At 34.8% G+C, this 12,716-nt stretch overlaps 1 protein-coding gene across 1 annotated transcript in view; it reads right to left on the minus strand.

Annotated features, from left to right (window-relative positions):
- Positions 1-251: 251 nt before the first annotated feature.
- Positions 252-12,716, minus strand: part of LOC120129706 (speckle-type POZ protein-like) — a 62,854-nt gene continuing 50,389 nt past the window's right edge. Inside the window, exon 4 of the mRNA XM_039147147.1 lies at positions 252-660. Within this exon, the coding sequence (XP_039003078.1) occupies positions 252-660 (409 nt within the window). The remainder of the gene's footprint in view (positions 661-12,716) is intronic.

Below are 12,716 nucleotides of genomic sequence, written 5' to 3' on the forward strand. Positions count from 1 at the left end.
TTTTGGGAAATGTAAGAAATAAATATACATTAACCACCCAAGTGTGTTACATTAAGCAATTAATGACTCAAGTCAGTACATGCCATAACCTTGACTTCAAATACCCAACCCTATCCTAACGTTTCTATTGAGAAGTATTCACTTACTAATTACAGGCATCAGGGTGGCTATCAAAGGCAAATTGATATCATGGATATGAAGGCGTATTCATGGCAAGTTGACGACACCATGCATCCATTGTTGGTGCATTATCAAGGATAAGAAGTAGCATGAGTTTTTTGTCCAATATAGGAGGGGGAAGTGCACTGAACCTTGAAAACAAGAGCTTCTATTTCTTCAATTTTAATTTGCTTTGTATTCTGATCCTTCATTGGTACAAAATGTTGTGCCCTAAACACAGGATAACGAGCAGCAAGTACCAATTTATGGGCAGGAAAGACTTCCCCGTCAACTTCAAAGCTTACATCAGTACCCTTTTCACTTTCTAGTAGTTTCCCGAAAAGTTGATTGATGTTTGAAGGTGGTACAGCTATGGAGTAGATCTTAGGACCCTCTGTATGTGACTTAGCAACACCAACACTACAGTGAACAGAGAGGCAATCGTCTTTGAGGTAGTCTGATTGCTCAAGTAGTGTTCTTTTGAAAAATTGTTTATATCCCCTGCAGCAGATCAAACGAATTACCCCAATGCTCACCGATAAGTCTTGTATACTATGAGAAATAACAGAAAAAAATAAATAACTATGCTTCTTTTTGTTCATTTTTCAGGGGAAAGACTGGAGACAGGGTCAAACCCTGGGACATGGCAAATTCCTCAATGAAGCATGCTAAGAACCCATGGCCAAGTGACTAAGCCTAAATTCTAATATATCATAACCAGTAAATGTCTTATTAGCAGATTTTGCATAGTTAGTTAAGGATCGTATTAGTCACTGAATGCTTTATGAGGGCAGAAAAAAAAAGCTACAGTTAGTTTAAACAGTAGTAAAGACACTGAGCATAGTTGAAAGAAGATAGAAGCATAGCTTCAGAAAAGCATCCTTCCACAAAAACAATCATACCGGAGTCATATGCAAAACATCTTTTCTTTCCAAGGAAAAAAATTAAAACATATAGCATTAGCCTCGAGCATTCAACAGAGCAACTGTATTCAATAAAAAGTAACTTCTATACAAGTTCAAAGCTCAAAAGTCTAAGAGCAGACACTTGACTAAATAATAGACTTTTATTTCTCCTAACTAATAGGAAGTTCTGCCACTGCAGCGGTTAAAAAACAACTAAAAAATGGTGTAACTAGTTAAACAAGTGAATAGTTAAAATTTAGATCGATTATGTTATATCATTTAACCGGAAATATTATCAAGTACAATAACATATTAGGTAGAACTTATATAATGTAATAGATAGCACTTATATAATGTAATAGGTAGCGCTTATATAATAAAATAAGCATTTAACCGGGAATATTATCAAATACAATAACATATTAAGTAGCGCTTATATAATGTAATATGTAGCGCTTATATTGACTTATTTTCTAACTAAACCGATATATTTATACCGGTAACATTGCAAATTTACGTATTACATTATAATTATTAGTTTCGATGTTTTTTGGATCGATACAATTTTAAATGTATCGACACTTTATGCTTGCACGTCGTTGGGTATTCATTTTGGAAAAAAGTATCGACACAAATTTAAAAATTGTCGATATATTATGTTGACCTATTCTCTCATAAAACCGGTATATTTATACCGGTAATATTACAAATTTACCTATTACATTATAATTATCGGTTTCGATGTTTTTGGGATTGATGCAATTTTAAATGTATCGACACTTTATGCGTGCACATCGTTGGCCATTCATTTTGGAAAAAAGTATCGACACAAATTTAAAAAGTGTCGATACATTATGTTGACATATTCTCTCATAAAACGGTATATTTATACCGGTTACATTGTAAATTTACCTATTACATTATAATTATCGGTTTCGATGTTTTTGGGATCGATACTTTTAATAAATGTATTAGCACTTTATGCGTACACCTCGTTTGGGCATTCATTCTAGACAATAAGTATCGACACAAATTCAACAAGTGTTGATACATTCTGTTGACCTGTTGGTAGATATATACCGGTATTTTTATACCAGTTACATTTTTAATTTACCTATTACATTATAATTATTAGTTTCGATGTTTTTGGGGTCGATGCTTTTAGAAAATGTATTGACACATATATTCACTTATTCTCTCATTAAACCGATATATTTTACCAATTACTTTATAATAATTGGCTGCGATGTTTTAAGGGTCAATACTTACAATAAATGTATCGACACTGTTTTGGAAACTTTATGTTTGAGAACCATATTGGATAAAATATGGGAAACAAATCTTTGTGTTTACGAATTTTGTCATCAAAAAGTCTATTTTTACCCATTTTTACCACCTACATTGTAAATTTACCTATTACTTTAAAATTATTGAATTTTGTAGTTATTGTACATACCTAAATATGTCATGTGAATTTAATGTTGTGCCCACCCTTCAACTACTACTACTAATACCACATCCTATTGAAAGCACGACTGAAACATGTTGTTCAATGAACATTTACTTACTTACATCTCTATCAACTTCTGTTGGGACCACTAAACTTGCACAACAAAATTTTTGCCATGGATCATACTGATGCAGACAATGTTAAGCCAACCAAGGAATGCCATGAAGTACATAATGTTGATAAATCTGACAGATTGGTTGGTCAGCTCTTCTCTTCATGTGATCAAGCTTGGTACTTTTACAAGGGATTCGCACGGGAACGTGGGTTTAGTGCACGTCAGGGAACAACACGGCTTGACGTGGAAGGGAATGTGAAGACACGAGAATTTTGTTATTCCAAAGAAGGGTTTCGAGTATCAAAAGTCAATAATGTTGATCATCAACGTGCTCATACGCCAGTCAAAAGAACAGGATCTTGCTGGGACCGTCGGCGCACACCATGGCGCAGCAGAAACAAAACTCGACGGTCTCACCAGCGATCCAAGTACAAAAAACTGAAATCGGGAAGAAAAGATGCGAATACTTACAGCGGGTTCCTTGAAAAATAGCAAGGAAAGCAGTGAATTCTGGTGGTGTAGATCGGTTCGAATCGTAAGCCTCCACAAAATCACGTCTCGGTCTCTACTCAGTTCACCCGATTGAGAGCAATTTTGTTTTCCCCCAAAAAAATTTTGAGAGAAAGTGGCTGAAAGTTTTGTGTGTGTTCTTACAAAAACGGCTGCTAGACCTAACACACCTTTTTATAGCCAAGTTACCCTAGTCATATTAGGGTTTTTATTATTTCAAATTAATTAAATATATATTTAATTAATTGGAATTTAATAATCCTTTTATATCCAAGTTACCCTAATCATATCAAGGATTTTATTATTTCAAATTAATTAAATATATATTTAATGAATTGAAATTAAATATTCGAGATTATTAAAATATATACTTAATTAACTCTAGATATATTTTAGTAACGTACAACAAATTATACATCTTTGCTCGTTTCAATCTTAGGGTGTGACCTTGTAGGTTCTTGTAACATTAGAAGTAATTATTAGAACAATTTCTAATATTACATACAATGAGTGACATCTAGCAATATATCATTATAACCTAAGTTACAAGAAAATATGATTCGACATATCATCTTGGTGATTAACTCTTTTATGTATTATATCCTTATGTCCTTTATATCTAGAATAGGCACAAGTCTTGGAATAGTCACACTTGTATAGCCAATCTATTGTTTCTTGATTTCTAGAGTAGACTTTAATTAACAAATAGTTTATGATATCTCATATCAACTTATTCGAGCATGGCCATGCGTTTCTAGTCTTACTCAATCAAGTGGCCTGTGATATATTTCCTATTATGTAGGAAGGACATATCCTATCTTAATCATACATACCCACTACATATATTGAGATATATTCTATAACAGTCTTTATAGAGCAACCAGTTACGGAGCTTGTTTAGCTGCATCAAAATATACAACAATATATGTTGGGATAGTATTGATCTCAAGTCTGAGGATCATACATATAGTCATCACCATGAGCAATGTTATGACTGTCACATAATAATCCAAGACATATGCTCATGGTGGGTCAATCCAATACATTATTCTCTAACAATATAATCATGTATCAATTCTGACATCTCGTTGTCATCAATAAAAAACATGTTAGTCTTAAGCGTATTATTATTGTCCATGTCCATAATAGTACTTGACTAGGGATCTTTTAATAATAACAATTATGTCATTATATGAACTTTTTTATCTTCCTGTTTATGTTAAACACATATATAATTGAAAATAATAACGGCAATGCCTTTATTCAATAAAATCGGTAAATAAAAGTATTATTACAATCATCATATGATTGGTCTTTGGGCATACTCTAACAATCTCCCACTAGTACTAAGACCAATCACTCACATATCTAATACCGAGTGACTCAGTGTGACGATCATGCCTCTGCTGTGTAAGAGGCTTCGTCAAGGGATCAACAATGTTGTCATCCGTGTGTACTCTTCATGTTTCCACATCTCCTCGATCACTCGAATGAGATTTAAGCGCCTAAGAATATGTTTGGATCGTTGATGAGATCTGGGTTCCTTTGCTTGTGCAATGGCTCCATTATTGTCACAACGGAGTTCTACAACATCTGATATGCTGGGAACAACCCCTAATTCCATTATAAATTTCTTGATCCAAACAGCCTCTTTTGCTGCTTCACTAGCTACAATGTATTCAGCCTCTGTTGTAGAATCAACTACTGTGTCTTGCTTCGAACTTTTCCAGCTCACAGCACCTCCATTAAGACAAAACACAAAACTCGATTGCGATCGTGAGTCATCCTTGTCAGTTTGGAAGCTGGCATCAGTATAACCTTTTATACAAAACTCTTCATCTCCTCCATAGACAAGAAATTTATCCTTAGTTCTTCTTAAGTACTTAAAGATATTTTTAACCGTAACCCAATGATTTTCACCAGGGTTTACTTGATACCGACTTGTCATGCTTAAAGCATACGATACATCTGGTCGAGTACATATCATGGCATACATGATAGAACCAATAGCCGAAGCATATGGAATCTTATTCATCCGTTCTCTTTCTTGTGGAGTTGAAGGATACATTTCATTCGAAAGAGAAATGCCATGTCTCATAGGCAAAAATCCTTTCTTGGATTCTTCCATACTGAACCTTTTCAGCACTTTGTCTATATATGTACTTTGACTGAAACCTAGAAGTCGTCTTGATCTATCTCTATAGATCTTAACTCCTAAGATATACACTGCCTCACCCAAATCTTTCATAGAAAAACAACTTAACAAAGTCTAAACAGACTGTAAAGTAGGTATATCATTTCTTATGATGAGTATGTCGTCTACATACAAGATTAGGAAAGAAACAATACTCCCACTAGCCTTCTTATAAACACAAGGCTCATCTTCATTTCTGATAAAACCAAACTCTTTGATTGCATCATTGAAACGAAGATTCCAGCTTCGAGAAGCTTGCTTTAGTCCATAAATAGACCTCTGTAGCTTACAAACCTTTCCAGTATTTCCTGGAAAGAAAAAACCTTCTGGTTGTGTCATATACACTTTCTCTTCAAGTTTTCCATTAAAGAAAGCGGTTTTGACGTCCATTTACCAAATTTCATAATCATGGAATGCAGCTATTGCGAGCAAGATCCGGATAGACTTAAACATAGCTACAGGGGAGAATGTTTCGTCATAGTCTACACCATGAATTTGTCGAAAACCTTTAGCGACTAATCGCCCCTTGTATGTTTGTACATTACCATCTATGTTAGTTTTCTTCTTGAAAACCCATTTACACCCTATAGGTTTGACCCTTTCAGGTGGTTCAACCAAAGTCCATACTTGGTTTACTGACATGGAATCCATCTCAGATCTCATGGCTTTAAGCCATTTCTCAGAGTCTGGGCTAGACACTGCCTCTTGATAAGTCCTGGGCTCATCTTGATCCATAAGAAGAACATCTCCATGTGTCGTAACGAGAAATCCAAATCTCTTAGGTGCACAATGTTCTCTTGTGGATCTACGCAGTGATTATGTTTCTAAATCTGTTGAATGCTCCTCAACAACTTGTGAAACATGCTCAACTTCAGGTTCATTTATTTGTTGCTCTTGAACTTCTCCAAGTTCAATATTTCTACCCTTCCCTTTCTTTGAGAGAAATTCTCTTTCGAGAAAAACTCATGTTCGAGCAACAAACACTTTGTTCTCGTTAGGGTTGAAGAAATAATATCCCTTAGTTTCTTTAGGATATCCAACAAATATACACTTATGAGATTTAGGTTCGAGTTTTGTAAACATCTTATGTTTTACATAAGCTTTACAACCCCAAATCTTCATAAAAGGCATACTAAGACGTTTCCCGGTCCATATCTCGTATGGTGTCTTTTGAACCGATTTAGATAGAACATGATTTAGTGTGAAAGAGGCTGTTTCAAGTGCATGTCCCAAAAAACGAAGTCGAAAGATCACTATGACTCATCATCGATTGAACCATGTCTAACAGTGTTCGATTTATTCTTTCAGAAACTCCATTCCACTGTGGTGTACCAGGTGGTGTAAGCTGTGAGACAATCCCACATTCTTTTAGGAGTTCATCAAACTCTATGCTTAAGTATTCTCCACCTCGATCTGATCGAAGTGCCTTAATACTCTTACCTAGTTGATTTTGTACTTCATTTTTAAATTCTTTAAACTTTTCAAGGCTTCAGATTTATGGCGCATAAGATAAATATACCCATACCGACTGAAGTCATCGGTAAAAGTAATGAAGTAATGGAATCCACCTCTGGCTTGTGTATTCATTGGTCCACATACATCGCTATGTATTAACCCCAATAAATCACTTGCTCGCTCACCTTTACTATTAAAAGGATCTTTAGTCATTTTTCCCAACAAGCAAGATTCGCATACATCATATTGCTCGAAAACAAATGAATCTAAGAATCCATCTTTATGGAGTTTTGATATGCGTTTCTCACTTATATGGCCTAAACAACAATGCCAAAGATAAGTTTGATTTGAGTAATTTGTTTTTGATCTCTTAGTATTTATGTTATAAATGGTGTTTTCTTGATCCAAAATATAGAAACATTAACCAATTGTGCCGAACCATAAAAAACACTATCGAGATAAAAAGAACAACAATTATTCTTAATAATAATCTCAAAACCAATATTGTCCAAAAAAGAAATAGAAATAATGTTCTTAGTCAAACTAGGCACATAATAACAATCCTCTAAATTTAAATCAAGTCCATTAGGCAAAGATAAAACATATGTCCCTATAGCTAATGCAATAACTCTTGCTCCATTTTCCACTTGTAGGTCCACGTCTCCTTTAGCCAGATTCCTTCTCTTTTGCAGTCCTTGTACAGAAGTACAAATATGAGAACCACAACCGGTATCCAATACCCAAAAAGTAGATGTTGACAAATTAACATCAATAACATAAATACCTGAAACAAACGTTCCATTTGCTTTTGCCTTCTTGACCTCTTCAAGGTAAACAGGGCAGTTTCTCTTCCAATGTCTGGTCTTATCGCAATGGAAACATTTTCCTTCTTTGCTAACTCCTCCTTTGGGTTTCAATGCATTTTTCCCTTTTGGTTTGGTCTTACCATTGCCCTTAGACTTTGCCACTATCTTTTTCTTTCCCTTTCATTTGTCCTTGTGGACCATCAGAATGGGCTTAGGTCCAACCTTTTTCATGTTACTTTCAGCATATCGTAACATGCCAAGTAACTGTGGCAAAGTCTTGTTAATTTCATTCATGTTGAAATTAAGGAAAAATTGGCTAAAGCTATCTGGCAACGATTGCAGGATAACATCGGTAGCTAATTCATCTTTGAGAGGAAATCTCAGTTTTTCCAACGTTTGGATGTAGCCCATCATCTTGATGACTTGTATAGAAGTTCCCTCTGCCATTTTGCATTAAAATAGAGCTTTAGAGGTCTCATACCTCTCTTGACATACTTGCCCTTCATATATTTCTTTGCGATTTTGAATCATCTCATATGCAACCATGTCCTCATGTTACTTCTGAAGCTCAAGAGTCATGGTGGCAAGCATTAGACATCCAATATCTAACATATCATCCATATGTTTCTTGAATTTGTCTTTGTCAGCTTTGGAAGCATTAGCTGCCGGTTCATCAGGAACAGGTTCCTCAATGACATATTCCTTACTTTCCTGTTTGAGAACAATTCTCAAATTACGAAACCAGTCAAGGAAGTTTATGCCATTAAGTTTATCCTTCTCAAGGAGTGATCGCAGTGATAAAGTGTTGTTTGCCATTAAATCTACAACAATGGAAATATTAAAGTAAGTAAATTTACCAAATTAAAATTTATAAATAGGACTTTATTTACAAATTACTCCTATTATTTTATTCAAAATTAAAAACCCTCTCTGTTTTAATTTCGAAAAAAATCAACGAAAATTTTTCTAGTGGGTGAGGATCCATAATACATCAATTTCCTAAATCAACTTTGGCTTTTCTTTTAGGATAGTGATTATTTAGGTAAGTAACACATTACTAGTTACATCTTATGTAACTCCTCATTTTGGTGAACAACTTTTGTTCAAGTCATCTCATGACTTATCCAAATATTTAACCTCTAGGTTTCTAATCCTATTAGAATAACCTAGCTAAGTTATTACCAATATTTCAACCGGTGAATATCACTTACTTATTCTTCGTGTTTAACCAAGATAGATTTATGTGCCATTCCTTTGGCAAAGCCCACACAATATCAATCAAAGCCTTAACGAGGGTAAATATTGGACGGTTAAGTTAACTTAGATTATAAAGAGGGATTTGCGTAATTATCTCATCATTGTTCGCTTTAATATTAGGCCCTTATTGATATCATCAATATTTATTCTTATTTTATCATTTGATGCATTGCATACATAACAAATATAGCAATAAATAAGATGCAATGGTTATAGCCCAAAACAATGACTAAGGTGGCCCATCCCAAGCCAATGGGAGAACCAAGAACTCTAAAGCCTAAGACTGCTCTCTAGACATCTTCTCGCCATTCTTCTGCTCCTTGTGATTCTTCATAGGATTACAATTTTAAAAGAAACTCGTTTTAAATAAGAGGGAGTAAGATGAGAAGATAAATATAACAGAGATATAGAAAGGCACGGCTCGCAGACCGTATTTCAAAATAAACCATTGTAAATTGAACAAGGGCTATAACCATGCATATCAAACACCGTGCAAAACAAACATATCATATATATTTGATTGTTAAAAATAGTAATATGGGCCTTCAATTTGTACTGCTAATGAGGGTCAATGGGCGAAGCCCTTTGCGGGGTCAAGGGGCGGAGCCCCTAGCGCGCTTAGGCCGTATCGCGACGGCCGATGGGATTTTTTTGAAAAACAGTACTTCTGTTTCCATGGAAAAACTTCACGATTTGATAACAATTATCAATAGAATCGTGCTTTTGGGATTTTCAATCCCGAAGGTTTTCTGTATCGGAAAAACCATTGTTCCACTTCCAAACGCAATCTGCTATCACACTCCCATAGATCATCCAGCAACAAATCGATTAAAAAACATTTTAATAAATTAATATATAAATCGTTGTGGTTATCGATTCGAACAATAATATCAGCATATTTACCAAAATCAATAGATCTAGAACATGCATCTCATACATATCGCATCAACAAAAAATTTAACCAAAATCCAGATCGTACAAGTGGCTCTGATGCCACTGTTGGGACCGTCAGCGCACCCCATGGCACAACGGAAACAAAACTCGACGGTCTCACCAGCGATCCAAGTACGAGAAACTGAAATCGGGAAGAAAATATGCGAATACTTACAGCGGGTTCCTTGAAAAATAGTGAATTCTGGTGGTGTAGATCGGTTCGAATCATAAGCCTCCACGAAATCACGTCTCGGCCTCTACTCAGTTCACCCGATTGAGAGCAATTTTGTTTTCCCCCAAAACAGTTTTGAGAGAAAGTGGCTGAAAGTTTTGTGTGTGTTCTTACAAAAACTGCTGCTAGACCTAACACACCCTTTTATAGCCAAGTTACCCTAGTCATATTAGGGTTTTTATTATTTCAAATTAATTAAATCTATATTTAATTAATTGGAATTTAATAATCCTTTTATATCCAAGTTACCCTAATCATATCAGGGATTTTATTATTTCAAATTAATTAAATTTATATTTAATTAATTGAAATTAAATATTCGGGATTATTAAAATATATACTTAATTAACTCTAGATATATTTTAGTATCGTACAACAAATTGTACATCTTTGCTCGTTTCAATCTTAGGGTGTGACCTTGTAGGTTCTTGTAACATTAGAAGTAATTATTAGAACAATTCTAATATTACATACAATGAGTGACATCTAGCAATATATCATTGTCACCTAAGTTACAAGAAAATATGATTCGACATATCATCTTGGTGATTAACTCTTTTATGTATTATATCCTTATGTCCTTTATATCTAGAATAGGCACAAGTCTTGGAATAGTCACACTTGTATAGCCCATCTATTGTTTCTTAATTTCTAGAGTAGACTTTAATTAACAAAATAGTTTATGATATCTCATATCAACTTATTCGAGCATGGCCATGTGTTTCTAGTCTTACTCAATCAAGTGGCATGTGATATATTTCCTATTATCTAGGAAGGTCATATCCTATCTTAATCATACACACCCACTACATATATTGAGATATATTCAATAATAGTCTTTATAGGGCAACCAGTTACGGAGCTTGTTTAGCTGCATCAAAACATACAACAATATATGTTGGGATAGTATTGATCTCAAGTTTGAGGATCATACATATAGTCATCACCATGAGCAATGTTATGACTGTCACATAATAATCCAAGATATATGCTCATGGTGGGTCAATCCAATACATTGTTCTCTAACAATATAATCATGTATCAATTCTGACATCTCTATGTCAATGACAACTCGTTGTCATCAATCAATAACATGTTAGTCTTAAGCGTATTATTATTGTCCATGTCCATAATAATACTTGACTAGGGATCTTTTAATAATAACAATTATGTCATTATATGGTCTTTATTATCTTCCTGTTTATGTTAAACACATATATATAACTGAAAATAATAGCGGCAATGCCTTTATTCAATAAAATCGGTAAATAAAAGTATTATTACAATCATCATATGATTGGTCTTTGGGCAATACTCTAACAGATGGAAGGCTAGAGTCGTAGTTACAGAAACAAATACAAACGATCACTGGGTTATAAGTAAGTCTTATCATAAATATAATCATGCATTGTGCACACCTGCTATGACACCATTTATGCGTTCTAATAGAGCTGTAAGTAAGGCTGATATCGATGAGGCAACAATATTGAAAGAGGTCGGTGTTGTCACATCATAAGTAATGAACTATTTAACGTAGCAGGCAGGGGGCTATCATAATGTTGGATTTACACATAAAGACCTCTACAATGCACTTCAAAGAGGTAAAGCAAAGGAAATTGTCGATGGGGATGTGAATGCACTTATTCTTACTTTGATTATAAGAAAAATGATGATCCCGGTTTTTTGTGACATACTTGGTAGACGAATCAGGGGCATTGCATAATCTTATTTGGTCGGATTCTATATCGAGATCAAATTACACATGCTTCGGTGATGTAATTGCGTTCGACACAACGTACAAAGATAATTTGTATGATATACCAATTATGCCTATTGTCGGTGTCAATCATAACTATAACACAATTGTGTTTGCTACTACCATGATCACTGACGAGACGTCTCAATCTTTCGAGTAGGTGCTACAAAAGTTTTTAGAAGCCATGATGAATAAATCGCCTATTTCGGTTGTCACCGATGGGGATAGGGCAATGTAGAGGGCTATCAAATCTGTTATCCCTTATGCTAAGCACAGATTATGTTCTTGGCATCTTTCTCGCAATGCACAAGCTAACATTGGTGACCCAAAATTTACAACAGCATTCTCAAAATGCATGGCTTCCTGGTGGACAACCGACAAATTTGATATTCAATGGCGTTCAAATATTTCAGAATTCAACGTCGAAAAGCATCCATGGGTGATTGAGAAAGGAAATACTCGTTACTTATGGGCACAAGCATATCTAACCGATCATTTATTTGCCAATATTCGCTCAACACAAAGGTACAGATCTATGAATGCTTCACTCGCGAATGCACTAAAACACAAGAAGACATATTTAGATGTTGTTCATGCAATTGAAGATGGACTTAGTAGAATACGTATGAATGAGTTGAAAGCGGATTACTTAAGTTCCCAGACAAAGCCCTTCCAGATCACAAAACTGGTTGACCTTGAAAGCCATGCCGCTGAGATTTATACGCGCGAATCTTTTCATGCGTTCCAAGAAGAACTTCAACGGGAGACATTGTACCGGATTCAGGAAGAGATTCAGTCCTTATCAGATGAATGTCAAAATTATATTTTGATAAAATCCAAAGAAAAAAATAGGACATTTGAAATTAGTTTTGATTCTCGTATAAAAACCCTAAATTGCTCCTACAAAAAATTTGAGACCGTCAGACTTCCATGTCGCCATCAAC

This window comes from Hibiscus syriacus, unplaced genomic scaffold, assembly GCF_006381635.1.
Source record: "Hibiscus syriacus cultivar Baekdansim isolate YM2019G1 unplaced genomic scaffold, ASM638163v2 tig00110503_pilon, whole genome shotgun sequence".
NCBI classification, from domain to species: Eukaryota; Viridiplantae; Streptophyta; class Magnoliopsida; order Malvales; family Malvaceae; genus Hibiscus; species Hibiscus syriacus.